This window comes from Megalops cyprinoides, chromosome 9 (assembly GCF_013368585.1).
Source record: "Megalops cyprinoides isolate fMegCyp1 chromosome 9, fMegCyp1.pri, whole genome shotgun sequence".
In the NCBI taxonomy this organism is placed as follows: domain Eukaryota; kingdom Metazoa; phylum Chordata; class Actinopteri; order Elopiformes; family Megalopidae; genus Megalops; species Megalops cyprinoides.
The window spans coordinates 14,191,914-14,217,994 of record NC_050591.1 but is presented as its reverse complement, the minus strand read 5'-3'; the positions used below and the strand labels follow the sequence as shown (position 1 = coordinate 14,217,994).

The 26,081-nt window shown below is 46.9% G+C and overlaps 1 protein-coding gene across 1 annotated transcript in view; it reads right to left on the bottom strand.

Annotated features, from left to right (window-relative positions):
- Positions 1 to 3,472: 3,472 nt before the first annotated feature.
- slc8a2b (solute carrier family 8 member 2b) overlaps positions 3,473 to 26,081 on the bottom strand; it is a 59,569-nt gene continuing 36,960 nt past the window's right edge. Inside the window, exons 2-13 of the mRNA XM_036536060.1 lie at positions 24,289 to 24,718; positions 23,181 to 23,318; positions 22,573 to 22,800; positions 21,827 to 22,168; positions 20,778 to 21,227; positions 19,602 to 19,978; positions 14,595 to 14,698; positions 13,913 to 13,930; positions 12,053 to 12,177; positions 9,740 to 9,839; positions 8,084 to 8,362; positions 3,473 to 7,795 (exon numbers count right to left, since the gene is read on the bottom strand). Coding sequence (XP_036391953.1) covers positions 7,419 to 7,795; positions 8,084 to 8,362; positions 9,740 to 9,839; positions 12,053 to 12,177; positions 13,913 to 13,930; positions 14,595 to 14,698; positions 19,602 to 19,978; positions 20,778 to 21,227; positions 21,827 to 22,168; positions 22,573 to 22,800; positions 23,181 to 23,318; positions 24,289 to 24,636 — 2,886 coding nt within the window. The 5' untranslated portion in view covers positions 24,637 to 24,718 and the 3' untranslated portion in view covers positions 3,473 to 7,418. The remainder of the gene's footprint in view (positions 7,796 to 8,083; positions 8,363 to 9,739; positions 9,840 to 12,052; positions 12,178 to 13,912; positions 13,931 to 14,594; positions 14,699 to 19,601; positions 19,979 to 20,777; positions 21,228 to 21,826; positions 22,169 to 22,572; positions 22,801 to 23,180; positions 23,319 to 24,288; positions 24,719 to 26,081) is intronic.

Below are 26,081 nucleotides of genomic sequence, written 5' to 3'. Positions count from 1 at the left end.
GACTGCTTCCCTCAGTGCAAGAGTAGGGTGCTATGAATGAATTGACAGATTCTTCAGGGGACTCACCACAATATTATGGCTCTCAGAGCTTTTTCATTTCTGAAATGAGTGGAACTCCTTCTGCACAAAGTAACAGCAAGGCCTTTTTGATTTTGCATATGTATCCTAAGATTATTTGCATTTTTATCTTTTCCATCAGGCCAGCTAAAAATGTGCAATATTTCTCCAGTGTAGATGTCTGTTATTTTGATGGGACTACAGTAGGCTACAGATAGTCTCACATGCACATATGAAGGTGTTTTACAAAGGCCCTTAAATGACTGAAACACCATCCACACGCAGTACCAAAGCATGGCTTCTAAACAGTGTGCATTGATGTTTTCGTAAGGTTCATGAATTGCTGAAGCTCTTCCTACATACTCCCCACAAATATGCAAATATGTAGTTTCTCTTGCCTGTGAGTATCTTGGGAAATGGCAGCTTAACACCAGTAAAGTGTATATGGCTGAAAAGAGGATTGTAGTTTCTTATGTGTCTATATTCCTGTTCCTTTATTTGTGTCCCTAACCAGCTGAATGTTGTTGAGTTGAGGAATATATTTTCAACTGTGTGTGAATATGCATGTGTTTTCAGAAAATTTGTCAAATGACAAAGTTGTTCTGAAAACTCTTAACATACTACCTTTCAGAGTCATGGTGAGAACAGGACTTTTTTTTCAGCTTCAAGGCCATAGTCATACCAAGACCCAAACTGAGTGTTTGACATCACAAATGTGTCAGGAGCCATCATCCCAACAATCACTCAAAACATTCTCTATTTCCTTTTATTGTGTATTTCAGTCTGCAAAATCTGCAAAATGTCATTGCAATAAACTCGTCCAATGTAATCAGGAGCCTTCCCACAATGGAAATAAGGACACAGAGACAGCAAGGATTCAAAATAAATAAACTATATTCAATAAAGTCAACTGGAGTTATTACAAGTCTGTTTTTTTTCCAGGACACATTACACATCATGCCATGTTCTCCAAAACAAGTCATCATCCTCAATTTCATTTTTTTCTTGCTTTTTTCCTTTGATATAAAAACTTTAATATTCTCTTCTATTTATTTGTTACAGTACTGTATGTATATTATTTTCTTAAATCAGTCATTATTCCTACAAATATCAGGCAGGGAGGAAGGGTCACAGGTAATTTTGCACAAAAAATACACAAGTGAGCAAGACCCCAGAGTGGAGCACCCAATATTGAGAGGGAAGACACTAATACAGACACAGAGATAGCATGTACCAACAAACTAACAAGGAAGGAAGACACAACAACAAGGACAAGAAAATTCTCCTGTTCACAGCTTTTTTGCATATGGATAATAAATAAATAAACATAATAAAAAAAAGACCATTCGCACGTCAAGCTTCCCTCCTATGTTGTGAGTGTGAGTAGCTTAGCACTGTAATGTTGTACTGTGAGGCAGTCACGCTGTACTGTTTGGGTCTGTTTTGACAGGCCACACACTGGAACTGTGTTTTGGTCCCTGGGTTTTCAGCCTTCACTTCTCTTCGGTTTTAGATGGTTCCGTTCCCAGTGGAGCCGATATGACATTCCTGTACTTCCCACCTATGGCTCCAAAATCAAAACCTTGTCTGCTTAAAGAAGACTGCCTCAACTGACATGTTAACCTAGATCTCAGTCACAGATCATTCTGAGACATCGGGGGTGTTTCATGCATTTGCACATTAGAAGCTCGCTATCAATACTGCAGGGAGCAATCACTTGATTACAGCAATGGCTTGGACAGAACAGTTATTGATAAACACAAAAGCAGTATTTTCGGCACAATTAAGGACAGTTTTGCACTGGTAAAGGCCTCACCAAACAAACACACAACCCACTTTCACCTCCACATGACACCTTCATAAACAGAGAGAGAGAGGGTTATGCATACTCTGCGTCACTGGTGTTATTATACCATCCTGAAACCATTGTAGTATTCATTCTTTTCAAAGTCAATGAGACCAGTGCAATGTAGATTCATTAAACATAATTTAAACCGAACGCAACTGAGAACCCATATTAACATTTGAGAAAATGCTATGTGATGGAAAGCCACATCTGGGATGTCTCTGTGGAAAGTCACAGAGGGATGTTAAACTACGCAATATAACTGTGGTTCAAGAACAATATTTAACATTAAATTGCAACCCCAGTCACGACTGCATTTCCTGCATTCAAGTCCTTCAACTTCAAGAGACTAGTCTCGGTAAACAGAAGTCAGCGCTTGGAACAGTCACCAATAATTAGGTAAATAAATATGCTGATAAAAAAGTTGCAGGAAATACACCACTGAGGTTGGCTGACAGGTGATCAAACATTAGACACATATATACAAGGGGTACAAATCATTTGGAGATAAGATTATGGTGCCAGCTATTGTAAAAAGAAAGGAGAGAAAATGAAAAAAAATCAGCAACGAGATTTTCCCATTTTCAGTAGAAACATAGAAAAATATCTAAATGTTCCTTCATTGTTATTAAATTTCTATAATCAGTGCTCTGGCAATACTCAATGCAATGTTTGGAAATAGAAAAGCTACTGTCTTGTATTCAGAGGCAGAGATAGAAAGAAGCACTTAAAAAGTTTACAAAGCCGTTCAGAGGAGACCAAATTCAAAATAGCAGTAGTCCATGACACAGAAAATCCTCATGTACTGTATCAATCATATGAGCAACAACATTGATGAAATGGTCGGACATATTTCTGAAGTCCATCGGCATTACACACAGAAAGAAACCAGAGACACATAACATTCACAGACAACAAATATTTATACATATATACCAGTATAAATATATATGTATATCTTCAGATAAATATGTATATATTTCACATTCATTTCGTGCTAATTCACAAAGTCCCACATAGCATTAAATTTTGATTTACTCATGTGCAATTTGAATTGCAGTACAGTAGAATCTAAGAGATGCAAACTCCAGTTACAAACTAACCAGTAAACTGAACACCGAATCTGGACACCGACTACCACAATTTTTCAGTTGTGAGCAAATGAATGTGATTAAAAATGGCTCCCCAAATGATTCGTAGTCTGCAAAACAACTTTTTTTTTTTCAACATTATATCGTAAATGATTGAAAACTCTCCATTCCCAAGCTGTTTGTAACTTAGCTTCTACTGTAAAACAATGGGAATAAACTTCGTTATTACTGTCAGCATCTCTCAGGTTTTTTTTTTCCTCCCAGAGGGGCAGCACTGAGAAAAAGCCAGACAGGCATGTGTGAATGAGAGCTCTCACTCCCCTCCACTGGCTAACTCTCTCAGCGCTGGTGCTCAGACAGCGCAGGCAAATGAGGTGGGTGAGGGAAAGAGAGCGGGAGGGGTGCATGTGTGGGTGTTTCCGGCCCCTCTCTGGGTGCCAGACAATACGATCCCCACCCTCACCACGCCCCCCCCACCCCCCATTACCCCTCACCCTGTAATACTGGGTCTCATCACAGCAGCAGCAGATCACCAGATCACCAGTTCACCAGTAGTTTTCTATAGTCTTCCATATAATGTGAGAAATAGAAATGTTCTCTCATCCAAGTTTGTAACTTATATTATTTCTCTCCATGGTTTAGTTGTGATCCAGGATAATAAGCTTCCAAAAACGTATTTTTTTCTCCTACGCATCTAAATGCAGTGTAAATGAGGCTGTGTGAGTATAAATAAATAAATAAATAAATAAATAAATAAATAATAGGATTTAATTATCCTTTTTTTTCAAGGGAATAACCACATGGAACCAGCCCTTGGGTCTAGTGGTTATGGAGAAGAAGCAAATTTTTCCCTCTCATTTGCATGATTCACCGCTGGCTGCCTTATTGCCTTTCCACTTGTTAAGGTACGGATTAGACTCCGTCCCTCATACCCTTTGTGCTCCTCCCACTAGGGCAGTATTGCAGGAGCTGGGGAGGCATAGGGTACATAGCTTCAGTCTGTACTTTCTCCTTTTTGGTGTCTCTACTGTTTTCCTCTAGGACTGTGTGTGCGGGCAGCCTATTGCACATGAATTCTTAATAATTTTGTTGTCTGGTATTTGCTAAAAGCTTACATAACTGCACAACATATTACAACACAAATACTATATAAATAAATCTATAAATAAATAAATCCCTCTTTTTAAGGCAGTATAGGGTTAGGGTTCAGTACCTCAAAGCAGTGATCAGCAGGACATCCAGTACAAAGTCAGCAGCTAACACATAACACTCTCTTCACGCTAATGTGACTGTGAGAACATTGTGCTAGCTGGACCCAGCGCAAGGTCGTGCAGACCCCTGCGCACGGCTCTGTCCAAACTCCCCACTGTGAGCAGTACCTCATTTTCGTCCTGGACACACACCGGTCAACCAAGCTCATCTTTAATACTCTATCCACGAGCTGGCCACAGAGTGATGTCTACTTCGGTCAAAGCTTTATACAAAACGTACAATAAAAAGAAGCGAATCCAAAATCCCAGTGTGTATTCAGTGTTCCCCAGCGTTCGGAAAAGGGTGGGTGTGATAATGAGAGAGAACGGTCACAGGGAAGCATGAATGAGCGCTGCTAAACGCGTTTCATTCTAGCGTTGATGCGGTCAAAGGCTGTGCGGTAGCAACCAGCTGGGGGAGGGGGGGAGCCAGGGTGTCACAAGACAGTGAACCCAGCCACTGACCATTGACTGAGGTCAGCCTTCCCGCTCAAAATGGCTGGGGTGAAAATAAGGGCGGGATCAGCTGATCCTGGATCAGTGTGTGTGGGCACAATCTACTTGTCGTTGCTCGTGCCTTGTGAGCTCAGACGGGAGTTCTATCCTTCTCTGACCACACTGAAATCAGTGCCTCCGGGGAGGCTGACACTATGCTCTTCAAATAAAATAAATACTGTGTGTCTTTTTATTTTGCCGTCCATGCGTATTTTGACCATGCCGTAACCGTGCTCCACTACTCTGTCATGCATCACTATTACATTATAGCAAAGGGTTAGCCGACCATATCAAAAAGGACTCAGCTGTTGTGAAGTCAAATGTTACAAACTACAGATTATCACAAAGACAGACATATTAAATTTGAATCAACATCAATATTAACAGCTTATTACACTTTCCCTCACCTGGCCCTGAACTTTCAGCTCACCTCTCGCTGACCAATCGCATCTGTCCTGCCACAGCTGCATCTGCGTTATGGACCTATCTCCTGCCACCTCAACTGCTCTCCAATGGACCGATCCCCTTGCTTCTGTTTGTTAAGTCCCAGTTTGGTTGGGAACACAGGTACAACAATTGAACATAAGCTTTGATTGTGTGCTATACATTGTGCAAGAGTGCTAGGATGTTGACAATGCACTTTAAATTTTGACACAAAACTGAGAACATGTCTGTCTGTTGTGTTGTTGTTCATCTTTGTGAGTACTACTATCGGATCTGTGCTTCAGCTTGAAGGACAGTCTAGCAAAGGAACAACATAATCCAATGTAATATAATACCACACAGGACAGTTACAAAGGAATAGTTATTAAAATACACAGTCCTTATTTACATTATAAATATGCTGACTTTACTAAATAATAGGTCCATTCTTAGGGCAATAGTGTGGAATTACACTAATTCACAGCCGAAAAGCGAAGGCAGACAGAAAGGATGGTAGTGCACCTGACTGCTTTATCAATCCAAGGTTTGGGGGCATGTAAAATCATATCTGGTCATGCTGAGAGGACAAGCCCAATCCGGCGAGCGTCTTGTAGGCCTGCCGTTCCTACTCTGTGAAGTATTCAGAGGGGAACACTGTCCCTCAAAAGGCCAACTCCAGAGGATGCATGTCTTGGCATTTGATATTTTTATATGAAAAGCCAGTCTGGGTGCTGTATATCTGTACACTGTCACCCCATACAGTTTATTTTTCATGCCTGTAAAGCAAGTGAATGCATTGAATTGCCTCTGGGGATGGAGCAAGTTATAGAGAGTTGTATTAATAAAACTAGAGGTGGAGGTTAGATCACTGAAGTGCATGTGATATTTATGTATCCCACCTGTGTGTCTGCGTCTGACTGTAAGTTCCTGTGAAATAAATCCGTCCTTGAGGCTCCAGTGAAATCCGAGGAACCCTTCACGTCTCCTCTTCCCAACGCCACAAACACAGGCATCAGCAATCTGGGCCCCATCCTCATTTTAAAGTAAAACAAATCAACTGACAGTCCCAAAAGCATTACGCTAGCTGTGTTTCCGTTGCAGACTGTAACGACCCAGACTCTAACAGACAGAATCAGGTCTTTGCTATTAGTGAAATGGCAGACGAGTCGCTTAGCTCACTGTACACTCCGCTGGTGTAAGAACCAGCGACATTGGCCCATACACTCCACTGGTGCATTTTACATGCCACTAGCCCATATGCTCAACAGTGGAGCATCTCCACAACTGCAGGTTTTTAATAACTGAATAATAAATAAATACATATATAATAAGTCATTACATCATTGTGACCTTGTGTCACTGTCACGCGATTGCTCAGTTACTCTGGACATCAGTCGGCCTGAACTCAGCTGGTTGTCTTTTGCTGCAGGCTCCTCATGCTGCCAGGAACAAAGGATTGGGCTCTCTCAGTCCGCTTCCTGGTTCTCTGCAGTGGGTGGGTATGGATCACGGGTAGCCCCACCCACTCGATGAATCCAGGGGAATCCTCGCCTTTACATTAATAACACATCTTTAACTGATAGGAACCTGTAAGAGTAAAATGACTGTACCAAAAAAAAAAAAAAAAAACGCAGAGGGAGATGTTCAAACAGATGCCTGGAGCAAATGTAGGGGCTAAGTTCTATCATGCCTTGAGGTTCACGCAGGCGACACGGTCAGAAACGGGGTCTGGTGAGGGGCTGACCTTTCCCAAAAAAAAAAAAAAGTTCACCGTGATGCTGAACCATGCTCGTGCAGTAAACAGAATCCCTCAGAGTCTTCCATTCTCGTCCCATCTGTCTCTCTTCTGCTCTCTCCCTACGTGCTGTGTTACACTCGGACTCTTCTCCTCTCTACCTCTCCACCCTCCAGTCTCTCCTCCGAAGCCCATCCTTTTCTCCTTCTAGCCGACTCCCCCCCTTCACAAAGTACACTCTCTCGTTCCCTCCGCTCTCCTGTCTATGTCCAGCACAGGCGCGTGTGTGTGTTTGTGTTTATGTATGTGCATGCATGTATGTGCGTGTGTGTGTAAAGTTTACAAGGTGTGCAGTAACAGGGAGAATCATGTGATGTTTCTAGAGTGACCCTTCTAGGTTTTTTGTCAGGCCCTACTTCTGCACAGATATGTAGAAATGCAAAGTATGCGTGTGTGTTTGTTTGTGCACATTTGTGTATATATATTTACGTGTGTGTGTGTGTGTGTCCCATCCCTTGCGTTTAAAAGCCCTCTATGTGGCAGTAGGCCTCCAGGCTGGAGAAGAGGATGTAGAGGAGCCAGAGGCCGAGGAAGAGGAGGGTGGTGAGGAGCCGCGAGATGCGGGGCCCGCCCAGCTCGCCGCCGATGGAGGGCCGTCGGCGGAACAGCAGCATGCCCATGGCGATGAAGGCGAAGATGGTGAAGAGGGTGACGGAGAAGGCCAGCGAGCCGGGGTCCACGCGGAATTGCTTGCCCTTCACCCGCCAGTACACCGCCGCCACCGTCCACGCCACCCCGATGCCCAGGAAGACGTTGACCGCGTTGCTGCCGGTCACGTTGCCCACTGAGGCGTCGGCGTACTGGTCCTGCGTGGCGGCCACCTTGCTGGCAAAGGTGTCTGAGAAAAGGGGAAGAGAGGAATCAGAGAGAGAGGGAGGGAAGGAGAGAGAGAGATCATAGAGGGGGAGAGAGGGAGAACAAGAGGAGAGACATTGGAGAGAGAGAGAGAGGGAGGAAGGGGGCCCGGGATATTGGGAGCAAGGGAAGCACAAGGGAAGAAACAGGGGAGAGAGACTTGTGATTTATGTTAGATGAATTGCATGTAGAAACTGTTTGTGCGGGTAGGTGCGGGAGCATGCACTGAGGATAGGCAGAGGCAAGCTCTCTCTATCTCTCTCTCTCTCACCAGGGATAGAGGTGCCCAGGGCCACAAACACCACAGCCGTGACGGTGTCGCGCAGGCCCACGGTGCAGCCAAAGTGAGAGGCCAGGTCCCCGATGACAGCGGTGAGGAAGCCGATGACCGAGATGGACACCACGAAGCAGGCCCAGCCGTTCCAGTACTCGGTGGGCGGCACACAGGCGAAAAGAACCTTCCAGAACACTGTCAGGAAGTGCATGACATAGTCGAAACAGGAAGGAAGACGCTCCTCCCGCCCTTCCTCGTCGTCTTCATCGCCATCACCTTGGGAAGGAGGAGGATGTAGCCTGAGTTACATAGCAGTCTTTCCCCCTCACACACTCACACACACACAACACACACACACACACACATATACAGCATACTGATTTGACATTTCATTCAAATGAGTACTGAGTATTCAATGACTACTTCCCAGGAATAAAAACACATGTCGAGTGACTGAAGGTTAAATAAAACACGATTGAAGAGCTTCTGTGAGAAACAGTGTCCTCTGCTGGTCAAATTGTGAATACTCTCACAGATCCATAACTATTATATGCCATTACCCCACGGAATTGTTTGAACATCGACTACCTCTCAGTGTTCCATGTACTGCCTCTCAATATACCTCTCAAAATTCCTCTCACCAGGTCGTACTATTTGTTGCATAGTCTATGTGCCACCTCCCCCACCCAATAATCTCTGCAAATTGGGCTATATTTGTTTGCTGAAGAGCTCTCTTGGAGAAGACACTCAAAATAAAACTGAAATGAACATACCCACACAGAATTTTTTTCCGCACAATGTCTGTCCTGTAATAACCAGACAAACTGAAGCTGCCAAGCTAGCTAGGGTTGCTAGATGGATGTGTACATCATGACTAGTTTTCTGCTACTATTCAGCTAGTTGGGAGACAATGCAAGTTAGTTAGCAAAACAGGTAGAACAGCTTTATGGGCAGTTTAGTCAAATTAAAACAAATGCTATTGAGAGACACTGAGCAGACAGTACCAACATCATGTATACATGTATAGTTTGATGCTGACTTTACAACTGATTGTCCAACAATTACCTATCAGGCATGCATGTCTAAATTTTCATAAATGTTTGTATGGTATCAAGGCCCATATCAATTACGATGTCATTATACCGCTTACAATGGCTACTTAGTGTTCATGTTTGACTAATGCATCAATAATCCAATCATAGTCAAGTTTGGTTATTGCCTTTCAAATGATTGTGTTGTGCTGGGAGATTCTCTCCTGCTTGTTTCCATTGTTGTTTTAAATGGGCCACAACAAATTCCCCGACTTAACATAAAAGCCAAAACCTTGTGATGTATCCAAAGGTAAAAAACGCGAGTCTTTTAATCTGTACTGGGCCAATTTGTCCACCAGGGGGAACAATGGAACCACTGTGCCAGTCCAGCAAGCTCCAGACACAGACGCAAACTTCGGTGCCTCTTCAAGTCATTTAAAGCGTATGCGTCTCTGTGTGCAGTTATTTAATTTGTCTCGTGTTTCTCTGTCTCCATTGCTCTCAAGAGGTGCTTTGCCTGGGCAAATTAATACATGCACATGGGTATGCAGAGGTACAACACGCATATATACACACACTTGCACACACACACACATACATACAAGGAGGAATTAAAGCCAACCTGCGCTAACAGTCACCGCTTCAATGAACTGCTCCCTCCAGGAGTGAGTACCAATCACTAGTGCCAGGTTGGTCTTCTTAATGAGCTTATCCACTGTGCTCTGCAAATAACAGTGAGAGAACACCATGAGTGTGCAATCACAGACAAGAGAGAGATGGTGGGCCAATCAGAATGTTTTTGTTAAAAAGGAGATTCATAATGAAATAGCATCTGATAACAGAAATTGTTTCTCTGTATCAAATGTTCTCAGCTGAAACAAATTGTTCCTTATTAGTCAGATAATAAAATGTTATTAGAAATACAATTCACCTTGTGATGTGAGTCTAAGACATTGATGATATAAAACACTCTAAAAGCAAAACACATGCATTAATAGACACACTCAAACATGCAAATCACTGTTTTTTTTTTTTTTTTTTTAAAAACTGAATTCTTCTTCGTCTAATAAGATCACCTCACAGCTCATCAAGTCCAGACACATCCCAGACTCAGGACAAGAAAATCAGAGAGAAAAAAAATCCAGTCCAGTCATATCCAGAACCCCTCTAACTGCCACTTAACCTTCAGATACTCAGCATTAGACCGAGACCCCAGCTCATCCAATCACAGGAACTGACAGAGCCTAGCTGGATATGAGTGAAAAGGCTCCACCCCTCTGATTGGCCGTAGGTCAAGTCAGAGAGACAAGGCGGATCTTGCCTCGTCATTGATAGAGGTTTCAAACAGAGCACCCAAGGCCCTGTCCAATCACAGAGCGGGGCTCACGAGCCTACCGGGTTGAGGATCCCATTGGGTGTCATTCTCTGTCGGATCTGACAGGTGAGAGGGGACGTCAGAGGGCAGGTGATAGTTTCTTCACTATAAAAAGTTCTATGATCATGGGCAAGAACCTAACACATTCTTGTCGAGCAGACACTGCCACTGTGCTTTTTTACATTACATTTGTATAATGTGACCATGTGTGGTGCCAAGCTGATATGTTATGAAAAAGCATTAAATGTTACAACTGAGATGTAAAAATGTATATATTTTCCATGGTATGTAAAAGTTCACTATCTATATTACTAACTATATTTTTACCACACATCTAACAATAACACATTAACGTTACCTATACTTTGGTATATTACACATCCATTTCCCAATCACATTCAAATGCCATAATCGTACACATTAAAAATGTGAGAAACAACCTCCCGAGCTGTTTTGACAGCAGGCTATGCTATGGCCTGGGTTTGAGCCAAGCTGTGTCATCTGCTGACAGTGACCGGAAGCCAACCACAGCACTGCCACAACAAGCTTTGTTCAGCTGGGGTTAAGCTGGGTATGTCAGCACCGCCTCTCACTGTTCTCTGCACTTAACAACTCATTTGGAAGACTGTAGGCTGATGACGGTTGATTGATGATGTCAGCGAGATTTGCCTAGTATCCACATCGTGGTGCATTGTGGGACTTGTAGTGTGAAAAACAGCCCTAGCTGGTGTGTGTGTATCAGATTTGCTGCACCTCACGCTCCTGTGTTGAATGCAGAGGTTGTCATGGTGAGATGAGCCTAATGTACAAACGGCAATTACAGCAAGTCGGGTGAAAAACTGGAAAAATGTAAAAAGCCAAAAAAAGAGAAACTGGCTGAATCAATAAATTATTAAAGCTCATTAACCAACACGGCTGGTGCCCAGCCAGCAGGTTCAGGTCTTACAAGAGGAGTAAATGAATTCTGTCATGCATAAATGCCCCTGGATTAGCATGCACTCAAATTAATGATGCATTTTGATAGCAATTTCTGCCCACGGTTGATTATTTTTCAATTTTCTTTTGGATATGACCATGGCTTTAAAATGCAAAAAAATAATAGAGGACTTGGCATATGCATTGAAGCGGAGCAGGTATTAATAATGGACATTTACATAAAATGATTACAGAAGCCTCCTGGCATGTTCCATTCTATGTGTCATGGTTTAAATGTATTTCAAGCCTATCTGTGGAGTGTACGGATCAATACATTTCAATACATTGTGCAATACACACATATATGTGAAAGTGGCAACTGTGAACACATGAAAGATACTAAGACATATGGATGGCTTTGTTTTTATATTTCATGTATTGACATATGTGACCACATGTGACCTTTAATAAGTGGTAGAGGTGCTCAGTGATTCTGTTTGTAAGTGGGGCCAGAGCTCAGGACTGTATGGCAGTAATTTCCCATGATGCTCTGCTGTGGGTATGTGCCTATGTGGTCAGCACCAATAGTTGGCGGGATGGAGGGGTGCAGGCGGTACTGGGTGGGCAGGTGAGGGTCTTGCATACCTTGAACTCGTAGGACTCCTCTATGACCACCTCCAGCCGGCTGTGCTCTCCCAGGATGGGCTTCCCCATCTCCGCAATGCGACGAGCCTCCTCCTCCTCCGCACTCATCTCCCCCTCTGGGTCCTCTGAGAGAGTGGGAGAGAGAGAGGGGAGGAGAGAGAGAGAGAGAGAGGGAGGGGGAAAGAGAGGGGGAGAAAGAGAGTGAGAGAGAGAGAAGGAGAGAGGGAGAGAGAGGGAGAGAGAGAGAGGGAGGGGGAGAGAGAGGGGGAGAAAGAGAGTGAGAGAGAGAGAAGGAGAGGGGGAGAGAGATGGAGGGGGACAGAGAGCACATTAGAGCAAGAGAGAGAAAGAACAAGAGTGGACAGACAGGGAGAGAAAGAGAGAGAGAGAGAGAGAGAGAGAGAGAGAGAAGGGCAGAACAGAGATGGACAGAGGGAGCGAGATAGGGAGCGGGAGGAATAGAGAGACGATGGGAGGGAGAGAGAGAGAAAATTGAGTGAGGGAGAGAAGGTTGGGGCCAAGAGATAGAGCGGGGGGAAAGTAAGAGATAGCGAGATGGAGTGGTGGAAGGAGAGGGATGCAAAAGCAATAATGGGAATCAGAGGATAGGTTTAGGATAAAGACAAGAGGGGCAGAGAGAGGAAAAGGGATAGTTAGGAAAAAGGAATAAGGAAGGAAGGGGACAGTTTTTAAGTGTCGAAAATTACAGGGCGTCATTCCCGTTTAAGAGTTTTCATTCTTCTGCCCCTTTCAATATTGCTCTTTTTTGTCAGCTGTTCCTCGGGTCCTTAATTGCCTGTTTGATCGCTGTATTTGTTGGTTATGTAATGTTCATGCCTCGCAATAACAGAATTATTTTTGTCATGACAATGAAGAAGTTTTAATTGGTTTGGACTGAGAGAAAGAGAACGAGAGAGAGGGGGAGACGTCGAATGTGAAGGCACAGTTGTGTGATTCACCACTCCTCAATCAATCGGCCCAACAGCTGGGCAAATTGAAAAGACAGCGCGGGCCAAAAAGCACGCCACAGACACACAACAAATGAATTTGTGTGCTAATCAAACCTCCCTGCTTCGGTTCTGAGTGATTCACTGTCTCATTTCAGTCTATTAGTCATCAGCTAATTCTGCTGGCAAGATGAATGGGGATGACGAGGAGCAGGGTTTATTTCCAGGCTCCTGTGCTCGTCGCTCGCCGGGTGGGTGAGGATCGCTTTTTTGTCTCCCGTCTCTCTGTCTGAGGGAGGCTCTCATTACGGAACGAACGGCAGCCGGCCACTGAACGTTCTCGCAATGTTCCCGCAGCGTTCTCCGCTCGGTGTGCGGCTGCAATCAGGCGCCCTTTCAGAAAACCTCCCTACTCACTGTCGCTGTTTCGCAAGGGCGTGCGAAGCCGTGTCAGGCATGAGAGGAGTTTAATCTGTCTGTGCTACATGTGTGATGAAAAAGATCCTTTGCTTATTTGGCAACCTGAGGAAAACATGGCCTTTATATGGAGGTGTGGGAAAGAGGGGGGTGCGGGTTTATCATCTATATTTCTCAAAGGACATGAATGACCCAGCTCCTGATATATTTCTGCTGTTTTTCTTTGTGCATGTGTGTGTGTGTGTGTGTGTGTGTGTGTCCAGGTTACACTGGTGCATTGATTCCTTGGAGGGTGTTCAAATGGCAGCTTTGAAACTAAAGAAAGAGGGAGGCTCAGAGCCATGAGTTCACCAGCAAACTCAAAGCACACGGAACGGTCCTGCCACATCCTCACATTCCCGCAACGTTCCCACAACATCGCGAGAAACATGCTGTGTCAGCTGGGGCGAAATGAGCTACAGAGGAGAAGTGCAGGGCGTCTGGGAGGTGGCCTTACCTTGGTTGAGCAGCAGAGCTGTGGGGAGACAGGGAACAGGAGAGCAGTCAGTGTAAACACACAGTAAAGGACAAGCATCTTCCCCCTTCTCAAACACCTTTAAACATCTCTCATTTCATCACAGGGGCTGACAGGGGAGAGCTGAACTTCCTTTTGGGAGTCCCACTCTGTATGTCATGGTAAAATCTCTCCTTTATATTACTCTGTCTCTCGGCTTCAGCCTCAACGCACTACCTGTTCCACTTGTCGCTGCTAGTCAATTCCAGTCCCACATCGACACACATTGACTCTGAGTTTCACCCACTGAGCTGGAACTGACAGTACCAGTCCTTTAATGAATCAGATCAGCTCAGAAGCGATCTCCTCCTCAGCACCAGCTCCTGGTTTGAAACAGTCCTTTACCTGTCGTTATTACAGCTGATGAAAAAGACAGCTTGAGTTTGTTTGCCCGTTGTCCCGCTGCTATTGATCTGCAAACTCAAGCTGTAGTAGAGAATATTGCCAAGCCAAATTGTCTGTATAGAGTCTGACTGAGATGGGCCTCACGTCTTATGTCACATATTATGTATACGCTTACTACTGCTCATATTACAGCTCATGTGCATATTAAGGCTCACACACAAACGCAACCATATACAGCACACACACAGGTGCTCACACACAAACACACACACACACACACCTGAGATTCCCCTCTTCAGCCATCGCGGCTCCTCCAGTACGATGAAGAAGTTCTCGTGCTTCTCGTACTCCTCATCGTCGATGATCCGCACCTGCAGGGTCTGACTGTGAATGGACACAAACAAACAGTCAGCTACACATGTATCGGCTGTCCCGGCTGCCTCTGTCCACTGCTTTCTCTCCCTCTCTCACGTATGTATACATATTTCATATACACACACTATAGATGTATGTATACATAATATAGAAATATGTATATAGACACACATACATAATTTATCTTCCATTTTTAAATTATATGTCAACAGGTTGTCTGCTTTAGTTCAGTCTTGATGAGGGTGACTATCAAAGTGCTTAAAGACAATAATACATAGTACTGATATAGAGTTGTATACAGTTAAACTGGAAGTCCTTTGTTTGTAATCAGGGGACACTACTGGGGTTATGCTTTAGCAGGAAGGTAGGTCTCATAACAGCCAGTTCCATGTCATTGTAGTTTAGCCCTTCAAAAGTTAAAAGGAAAATGAACTTTTTGAGCCACAGCCGAGTGATGGCCTCCCTGAATCCCAATCACAGGACTGTCTCCCCGGTTCTTTTCCACAGATGTCGCGCAACGTATTCAGGAAGCACACAAAGCGAGACAAACAGTTACTTCCTCCCCTCGCGACCTCTGAAATATTAACACACGCAGCCTCCACTTAAATCACTTCAGAGACTGGGGTTGCTTCAATATTTAATCACTCAGAGGCTGAATAATTCAGCCGCAGACATGCACACCGGCTCCCGTGATGCCTTCTAATCCAGGCAGGTGAGGGGCAGAGGGGAAAGGCCCCTCTCCGACCCCTCCCTTCTCCCCCCGGCCCTGAGTGCACCCTCTCCCCAGAGCCCCCCCTCAGTGCAGCTTGACTCGGCTCGTGCACAAGCTCTCCTGATGGGGGCGGGGGGCTTCCTCCACAGGGAGGGCCGCGTCCCACCCAATCACACGGCAGAGTGTGGGAGAGGTGTGAGGAAGCAGATGTTTCACAATATGGGCCAGAAAAAAATAGGTGCTGCTGGAAGACAAGGGAACAAAGGACAGAGAAAAGGAGAGCAAGGTGGCAGAGTGACAGAGAGAGAGAGTGGCAGTGATGGAATGATATAAAGAAAAACAGAAAGAAAAAAGAGACAGAGAAGAGTGAGAGAGAGGGGAATGGAGCAGGTGTGCCCCGCTGACAGGTGGAGGCACTCATTTCCTTGCCCGGGCAACAATATTTGTCTTCCTGTCAGAGTCTCAGGTGGCATTGTGGGTGAAGTGTCTCCACAGCAACTTGGCCCCTTGTGGCACGGCAGTAACAGAGGGAGAAGAGACACACAGACAGCGAGAAAGAGATATGGAAAGATACAAAGAGACACAGAGTGTCAGAGAGGGCAGGTAAAAGAGGGAACCGGAGAACAACGGTGTTTCGCCTCCCTCAGGCCAAGAACAGCAAACCTCACTTCATTGTAGGGTGGACCAGCCACGCCCTCCCATCCATCAGCCACGACAGGGGGGCAGCAATGTCTCCCCGGCAACAGCCCTCCATGCTCACCGTGGTGCTTCAATTACATGTCACAAAATGCAACCACAGACAGTGCAAGCTGCAACCACAGAGGCAGACAGAATGGTACGATCCTATTAATTAAAAATGACAGTCAAACATATCAAGAGCAAAGGGGTGGCCAATACGGGCAGGATTACACCAGCCTTCCCCTTCAAACTAGCTCAAAAGTGATGAAGGAGATCTCTTTACCCAGAACAGAAGGAAAAGCAGAGGGCAGGAACTCATAGGCGGAGAGGGTCTGCACTGCAAAAGTGTACAGTGTGTATATGGAGCAACACCCGCGCTGTTAATGAACAAGGACAGCTCTATTGATCCCCGAGTTTGCAGATGCGCACCTGGGCACACTTGGCAGAGCAGGCGATCCTGGCCCTCGGAGAAAGGTGTTATCGAACCCCTCCGTGGGTGAGGACTCAGCTGTGGCAAATTGGAAAATGAGATAGCGGACATTTATGAGGGAATCGATATCACAGGGAGAGCCCCATTTGCTGCCGCTTCCTGCTATTTCCAACAAAATTTGCACAGGGACAGCCTCACTTGAGGAGCAAAGGCTGCAGCCAAGGCAGGGTCAGAGGCACACAGTGCCCAGGTACGGGAGGCCGGGTTGGGCTGCGTCGGGCTGCGTTGGGCTGTGTTGCACAGAGGCTCACAGCGCTCTGTGGAGCCATGACGTGTGACTGTTTGCTCAGGGAATTGTCACGCTGTTCCTCAGGGCGCGTCCCACCACCTTGATCAGAGCACTGTTTCACTGCACACCACAGAGCAACGCTATATGCACTACATCACATGTGACTGGTCTGGCACTGGTCACACTGACACACAGTGCAGCTCAGTGCAATTTTAGACAACTGTAGCCAGTTGAAATAAAGTCTAACCCTGGGCGATGTTGCACAGTGTAGCCTTAATGAATTATTGCTGTGTTTCTCAGGGCAATGTTGTACAGTGTTGTGTAGCTCAGGGCAAAATTGTACAGTGTAGCTCATGAGAGTGTCTTACAATGTAGCTAGGGGCAATGTTTTTCAATGAATTATAGCTGAAGGCAATGTTGTGCAGTGTAATCTGTGTCAGGGAAATATTGCAGCGTAGCTCTGGGGAGGGTTGATTAGCATTGCAGCTGAGGGCTTTGCTGTGCTGTTTAGCCTAAGTCTGGGTTATGCTGTTTGCTCAGACTAATCTCATGTGGAATAGAGTGCACAGGGAAAGCTAACTGCACGATTAGCCTGACATGTGGGCCAATGTCATATATGCTGAAACTTTAATGGGAAGAAGATCTGTCAGCAGCTAGACACCAATCCATCAATAATACACGCTCCGGGAGGCACATGTACACGTACGGGGACACGCCCAAGGTGTCACCTTCAACTGTTACATGCCACAGCGCATGCATGCGTGTCCTCACTTGTGATTGCACGTGGTCAGGGGCATCGCACACCTGTATACACACATGCCCGCATACACACACACACACACACACACACACACACACACACACGTACGCACACACACACACACACACACACTGCTGCCCTCGCACCTCATGCCTAGCACATTAATGCTAATGAAATATGGAATATGTCAGATCAATAAATATTGGATATCATCAGATCCTATTATCCTTTGTCATTAATGTCTGGGAGAGAGGTCCCTAAGCCTAGCAGTTTAATGTAAGACCTAGGAAGCTCTGAGATTAAAGGATTAATGGCACAGTCGGATCCTTTAAGGACATCCTATCAGTGAGATGGGGGCCATCGTGCGCCCCTCCAAAACCCCGAACTGTCCCTGCCCAAAACCGGTGAGAAACAGCATTATCGCCACGCACTAATGAAATAATAATGGCATAGGCAGAACATACGGCCTAACTCACTCAGAAGTGCTTCATGCTACATGTATGCGCTGGAGTTTTCCCAAAGCTTTATCACCTCAGAGCCCAAACGCACCCCACACTCTGGCAGTGGCAGCTGGATTAACAGCCGCCAGAGAGAATGGGTCTCTTCATTTGTCACTCCCGGAGTCTGGCTACAAAGTGCCTGTCAGGGCCTGCCGTAAGTCGGCTGTCACAGGGTAACGAGCCACCCTCACCCGCTTGTCAGGAGTGAGGGAACAGAAAAGAGGCAGCCAGATTCCAGTCTCTTATCGAAATGGAGTTCTGCTGGGGTTCACATGACTAATTGCCGCGTGATCTTTGAACGTTGCTGCCAAGTTAGAGGAACGTTGTGGGGACATTAAGAGCACATTAAGATCCATGGGCTGCCACCTGGCATCTTCCCTCAGTGGCAAGCAAATTAGACAGACCACATTTACACTTTAATCATGCCACAGTCAGACACTCAAAACCCACACTTAGGCATAATTTGAAATCTGGCAGATATGCATGCTAACAGGCAACATTATTTTTGACTGCCAAAATGACATTAAAACGTCCACTGCACGCAGCCACACTAACCTGGTGACACAGCAACACAGAGATGCACACACACACACACACACACACCCAACCCGCAGCCTGGTTTATGCACGCTAATAGACACAGATGTCATGTCGAGCTCAGCAGAGGCTGCGCTTTCTTTATCTTTTTTTCTGCTGGCTTGCAAAGCTCCATCCCCAGCAATTCACAAGGCGAGCTTCACAGAACTTTGGCCTTGATGAATAATGGAGCAGCACGTGAGGCATGGGAGAGGAGGGGAAGGGAGGGCGGAGTCACGCCGCGAGCCCCTCGGCCACGCCGAGCTGCAGCTGTACGCACAGGCCAGCTGCCAGGGGAGTCCCATCTCCTCTGTAACCAGCAGCCAGCTACGGGGTGTGGAGTGCTCTCGTGATGTTCCCACAGTGGCAGTAGCTGTGGCAACCAAAGAGATGTGTTCCTTCTGCCGTTTTTTTTCCTGAGCGCCAGCTCCGAACTTTCAGTTCGTTAGTGGCCCTGGTTTTTTGAGCAGCACTGCTTGCTCCAGGTGCTGCTCGCAGCAAATGTTGCCCAGTAAATATTCTCCTCTCTGCTGGTTTGCTGTGTGTTCTGTGCACAACAACATATGAAATATTTATATAAGCGAAAAAAGGACTGATAACCGCTGGTGCTCTTTGTGGCCAGGGGTGAAAGAGTTAATAAAAAGACAAAGAGTTCCAAGGCATTCATGTGGATTAAGATGTCTTTCTTTTCTTTGGGCCAGAACATTAAAAAAACTACTGGCAACCAACGTGTTGCGACTAAAACAGCCTTCATCAGGGTGAAATATTTGCCATAATCTCAAATTAAACAATACTATACATGTTTAACACTGCGACTGTCCTGATTCAATTACTGTTTCTATAAACCCACAATGTCCCACACTAATTACTCCCAACTTTCCTCCCAGCGCTCATCAGTAAATGACATGAGTATTTGATTCCGAGTACTAGGCAAACGGCACTTCCCAGCATGGCTCTCCGCGACTCACGTGGTCTGGTCGTTGGAGAACTCCAGCTCCCCGCGGGTGTCCTCGTAGTCCACGCCGCCACCACGCGCAGTGCCCGCCTCGGTGTGGTAGGGCAGGATGACGGTGCCGCGGGCGCCCGAGTTGCGCACCACCGTCACCTCCATGGTGCCCACGCTCTCGCTCACGCGCACCAGCCGCTCGCTGAAGGTGAAGATGCCGGCGTGGTCGTCGTCCAGGATGGTGACAGTGGCCACCAGCGGCTCCACCAGCCGGCCCTTGGGGGCCAGGCCTGCCCCCTCGCTCTCGAACATGCCCTCGGCGTCGCCCACACGCAAGTTCAGCAGCCGCACGAAGAAGTGCTCGTCCTCCTCGAAGATGTCGTCATCGATGATGCCCACCTAATAAACGAGGGGAGACAGTTTTCTCTGTGGGACTCCGTGTCTTCCACCACTCTACAAGGGAATTACTTTTACTTCAGGTCTAAACACTCAAAAGCAATTGCTTTACATCTGCATACTAGACAGCTGCTACACCACTGACGGTCCTAATTACACAATACACTTTCTCTTGCTTGAATCTTAACAGCTTACCTGTTGTTCTGAGGAATTTATGTTTGTATTTTTTTTATTTCGCAGCGAACAAATACACGGAGTAGAAAATGCAAAATAAGGAAAAATACATATTCCATTTTCAGAGGGTAATAACTCCCGGAGGGGGAGCTTGAAATCATATTTAGTATATATTTTTGGAGGGCTTGTACCTGCAGTTTCAGCAAAAATTTATGCCTAAATATCTGTGCCCCAATGGAATACGTGCGTGGGCTGAAATTGGTGTTAAACATTATAATTTACATTCCCCCAGTTCAATACCACAAACAGTGAATTGATTATTTTTCTTCTAGAATTCTCGTTCCTTACAATTCCCACAATGTGTTACATGGCTTTTTACTGAAACAGACCAATGTTTCAGTATGGCCTCACGTTCACCTGGTCAAAGCTTTAAGGGGCATTGTTTTCAAAGCATGTTTCATGCTTTAATTGTTAATTGATTTTTCATTCTGAAATACCACACACACACACACACAGACACACATGCATGTGCGAACACACATACACACACACAAACGCACACACACACACAAACGCACACACACACACACACACACACACACCCATGCGCACACACACACACGCGCACCTTGATCTCCTTTCTGGTCTCCCCGGGCTTGAAGACCAGCGTGCCCTCGCTGTACTCGTAGTCGGAGCCGGCGTTGGCCGAGCCGTCCTCGGTGCGGTAGTCCACGTAGAAGGTGCTCTCCCCAGTGCCGCCCTGGCAGACCACGGCCAGGCTGAGCGTGCCGCAGTTCTCCATGCACTGGCAGTGGGCGCTCTCGAAGGAGATGCGGCTGCAGGTGGCCAGGTCGTCCTCCTCGGGCGCGTCCTCGGCGGCGGCGGCGCGCCGGGCGTGGTCGGCGGCGTGCTTCTTCAGCACGTTGCCAGCCCCGATCATCATGCGCGTGGCCTGGATGCGGTAGAAGGCGCGGCTCTTCTGCTGGTGCAGCAGGGCGTAGTAGTTGGCCAGCTCCACCAGCTGCTCCAGCTCCTTGTCCGGGTACTTCTGCTTCAGCTCCTTTAGGATGCGGATCACCTGCGCGCACACAGGAGAGGGCAACAGGGCTTTAGATCAGCAGGCCAATCATATCTATCGCCAGGAGATGTGCTGTGGTGTGATTGGCTGAGGCAGACAGCAGATTCATCTGCCCCTCCTTCCCAGCCAGCATCTTCCCTCCATTTGCCACACCATGCTTCTAGCTGTTTTGACTCTCTTTTATCCTACCTTCACTATCCTTGTCTTTTTACATCACATTACATTCATTTAGTAGATGCTCTTATCCAGAGCGACTTCCAGCACAATAAAAAGTGTATCCATTCAAGTTGAATGAGCAACAGTGTCAGACCAGGCTAACAACACTCACAGACCAGTGAGTGTGAGCATGACACTATTCAAGCCCCACTACAAGTTACCTTGTACAACATGACTAGACAAAGGAAACCAAGTATACTACTATATATGAGTCACTAGGTCACAGAATCTGAAACACATGGCAATAGGCTTTACCCTATTTGCTCCCTGTTCCCCCTGCTTCCCAGTCATCCCTCTATCATCATCCATCCTGTCCCCTGGTTACCCAGCTGCCACCTTTCCTTAAGCTCCTCCCCTTGCCCCACCTCCTGCCCCGAGCTCACCTCCTTGCGGCTCTCGTCCAGCTCCTTGCTGTTCTCCATGTTGATGGCGGTGCTGTTGGAGTTGGGCAGGTTCGTGATGGCTGTCACCGTGCCGTTGCCTTCCTGGCAGGTCTCGGGGGGCATGGCCCCGACCGCTCCCCCCCGCGGCGGGAACTTGCCGTCCATGATCATCTCCATGCCCTTGGGGGTCATCTCGCCCTCCGTCTCCACCACGATGCCCCGCCGCTTGTCTGCCCGGTACCGCTTGTACATGTACTTGTAGAAGAGCAGCCGGCGGTCAGCAATCCAGGCCAGGATCACACAGACAGGGAAGTAGGCCAGGGTGACCAGGGCCTCCCACACCTGGGAGCACAGACCAGAGGCCGTGAGAGAGGGATCATCCCCATCATACAGCCATTTCTCAGACTGGCGGGCACACTACTCGAGCACTGCCCATTACCAGCCACTGCCTGCCGTATTCAGCATCCACACAGACACACTGTGTCCTACAGCCAGCTAGTTATCCACATAATCTGACAACTAGAACACTGCCACTGCTATGATAATGTCTGGCTGCCAGAGAGAGAAAGGTAAATCAAACTTTTTAAAGGAACACACAGATACTGCCAAAGGGAGGCAGCCACACAGAGATACAGTCATATACACACAAACACACATACACACTGGTCATGCCGTTCCTGCATAAACACACAGTAAGTCAAAATTCGTCCAGCCGAGCAGACAGCCTGACAGGCAGACTGACTGACCTCCACGACGCCGGGCGTGATCACGGCCAGGATGAGGTACAGCCAGATGTAGGCGAAGATGCTCCAGAAGGCGGTGATGAAATACACGCGCAGGTGCTTGATCTTGCGGACCTCGCCATCGGGGATAACCCACACGCAGATCCCGATGATCACGAACATGTTAAAGGCGGCGCTGCCCACGATGGTGCCCGGGCCCAGCTCACCCGACTCAAAACCGTGCCCACACACCTATGAGCAGAGCACACGCAACGGCACACTTTAAACTGCCATCTTCAGCTCTCACCTCATGGCCCTACAGGTACAGGCTTTCATGTGTTATCACTGCTTACATCTGTTAAAATATTTGCTGTTCTTTTAGGCAGATAATCAATGTCGATTATCAATACTTTGGCTATTCTTCTGTCAGTCAAGAATGCTAATGAATGCTAACGCAAAGGAGCATCAATGTTCATCCACTGAAGTGTCAGTCTGACAAAAAGAACACTGACTGCTGAAGGTCTGACAGGCAGGGGCGAGGCCTGTGAGCTGACTAATCGAGTTAAACCTGGGAGGACAGGGCTACACGGAGAGAGAGAGAGAGAGAGAGAGAGTAAGCGCCACCTGCTTACCTCAATGACTGACAGCAAGATCTCCGGGGCAGAGGAGCCCAGGGCCATCAGGGTGAGATTGGACACCGTCTCGTTCCAAATGCGCACGGTGGCCACCGACGTCTCCCCATTAGGCAGGGTGATGGTCACCTCCTTCTCCTGCACGAAGGCCACAGAGACAGACGCTTGAGTCACCGCACAGCGATGAGTGTCTGACTGACGGCCGACGCCCTGACGGCTGGCTGAGGTGCTCGTATTGCTGTCACGCTGGGAGAATTTATGGAGAATATACTGAGGAATGTCAGCGCGTCATTTCAGGTTTATTCAGCTTTATTTGGCAGGAATGGTATTTTATCCCACATTTTGATGTACATTCTGCCACATGCATGATGACAGTCCCTCCGTAACAGCCCAGAGAATCAAAGATGGCCACCACTGCCATTTCAGCCATGTCTTCTCTTGTTGTTTGGAGTGAAGCCAGTTGCATAGCCAGATATTCCAAAATACTTACACATTACCTCTGGTTTAATTTATTCCTGCTGATGGATAATTGACAATTACTAATTAAGTCATGTGCATATGCACAGGTACGGTCAAAACGAACTAAACTGGATTCAGTCAATACCTGGGCACTTTCAAATGGTTTTTGTTCCAAATATTGGAAGGTCTGTTTTGTGAGAGCTTTGTTTTGCTTTTGTGTAGACTTCCGTGTGAATTTACGGATTTTGTCGCTTTTGACCGTGGTTTCAGCAATGCTGATTTCAAGTTCTAAAACCTGAAACGCTTGTGTCACTAATCAATACCTCTGACAAATTAATAGTGTACAGCTGTATAGCAAGTGTTTCACTTCAGCTCAACACAATGCAATAGAGTGCCATTAAAAAGGCATAAAGCTCATTCTCATATCAGTCAGACCAGCCAAAGAGACAAGTTTGCATCTGGTGCAATAAACAGAATGGTGTGAGAGCAATGTGTCATGAGAAGCAAATGTGCCTGGGGACCTGTGATGCAGTCTGACCATATGTCTCGCTGTGTGGAGCTACGCTCAACTTCAGCGGCGTACCGCACACAATCGACAACAGGAGTGATGGGACAGGGGCGGTCTGGGCACGCGAGGCCCCGGTCGTACCTGAGAGGTGATGACCTCGATGGACGCCATGAAGCGGTCGGCGATGATGGACACGCCCAGGAACATGTACATGAGGGAGACGAAGTAGACCACGGCGCGGGCCACCTGGTCCCCCAGGCCGGGGCTCTGGGGCTTCCAGACGGGCAGCAGGGTGCCGGGCTTGCAGTAGGACGAGCCGGTGCAGGACCGCTTGCCACCCCCAGCCGTGCTGTTGCTGTAGGGCTCGGGGGAGATGGAGGGCGACGCCCGCTCCTCGCCACTCCTCTGGGACTCGGGGGTGCAGGGCTGGGGCAGCAGGAGCAGCAGGAGCAGGATGGGGAGGTGCAGAGGTGAGGAGCACAGAGCCATGGCTCCTCTGGGGGTGGGGGGCGAACAGAAGGGGGGCGGGGAGAAGAAGCTGGCAGAGCAGGCGGAGGTGGACCCAGGTCACCTGTGAAGAAAGGGGTGGGGGGGGGGAGAGAAAGGAATGGATGGAACCAAAATAATTACACACCCAAACAAGGCTTTGTGAATCCTGCCTTATTTTTGCTAAATGGAGCTTACTTCAGGCATAAAACTGCAACCAGCAGATGCATAAAATGGACTCAGCCAGACAACCCTTAAAGCGAAGCGTCAGAAAGCCGACTTTTAATCAACAAGGACTGTAACCAGAATAAGCTCAATGTTCTGTTCAGTCCGTATTGGGGCCACACTGCACAGCACAGCTGAGAGACAGTACTTGTCACAGGGAGGATGAGAGGGCTGGACTGGGAGACAACGGTTACTGAGGAGACAGCAACACTGTTGCTCAGACAGAGATAATGGCATCATGAACAATTCTTGATTCAAACCAGAATGGAACACAGGCCAAACTGGAGCCAGGCTCTCAATGGGCAAATTCTCTGTTTTTCCCTTGGCTCAGGCTCCTCATTGTTTTTGTGAAGGGCTGTGTAAATTTTTCAGAGTGAGGCACTGAGTGAAGAGAGGTGTATGCGCGTGTGTAATGTGTCTATGCTCTCTGTGTCTGGGTGGAAATGTGTGCTTGCGTGTGCGTGCGTGAGTGTGTGTGTGTGTGTGTGTGTCTGTTTGCATGTTGTATCTGTGGGTGCCAATGCCCTGGATTATCGTCTCACCGAACCCACTTGTTTATTTTCTCACTCTCTCACGGAAACAGCATTGCCTCTGCCAGCTCCACGCTGAAAGCTGGGTTGAATGCCATCTCTGACGACAAAAACGAAAGTACGACACATCCTAAACCATGATATATATTTTATATCAATATACATAACGAACAACGTAATCCTACCGTGTGGCAGTAACACAGCTGCAGAGAAGAAGAAAATTATACACACACCCAATAATTAAAACAGGTGCTGGATGGTAAAAAAAAATACATAAATGAGAGGAAAAAGAAACGCACCCACGCAATGTTTAAATGCTCCCCAGTGATTCATTACAAAAGAAGACAATGTTTCGACCTGTGTGGTCATCATTAAAGGTCCCTCAGCAAAGCAGCAGACCTGCATAAATAGACACGTCAGCACTTTTGGTGGTGGTGATATTGTCCAATCTGGACGGCTGCCGTGCGTACACAGGTGAAAGAGTGCTAGATAATGGCAAATAACTGACACTCTTCCTCTGACAACACATTACTGTACTTTTTAAACATCGCAAAGGCCTTACACAGTTTTTATCAGTAAGATTTGAAAACATAGTTGCAAACACTTGCCTCTTGGACGTAGTTACAGATTTTTTTAAAAAAATCAGGCCAGTACTACACACACGCACACACGCACACACGCACACACGCACAC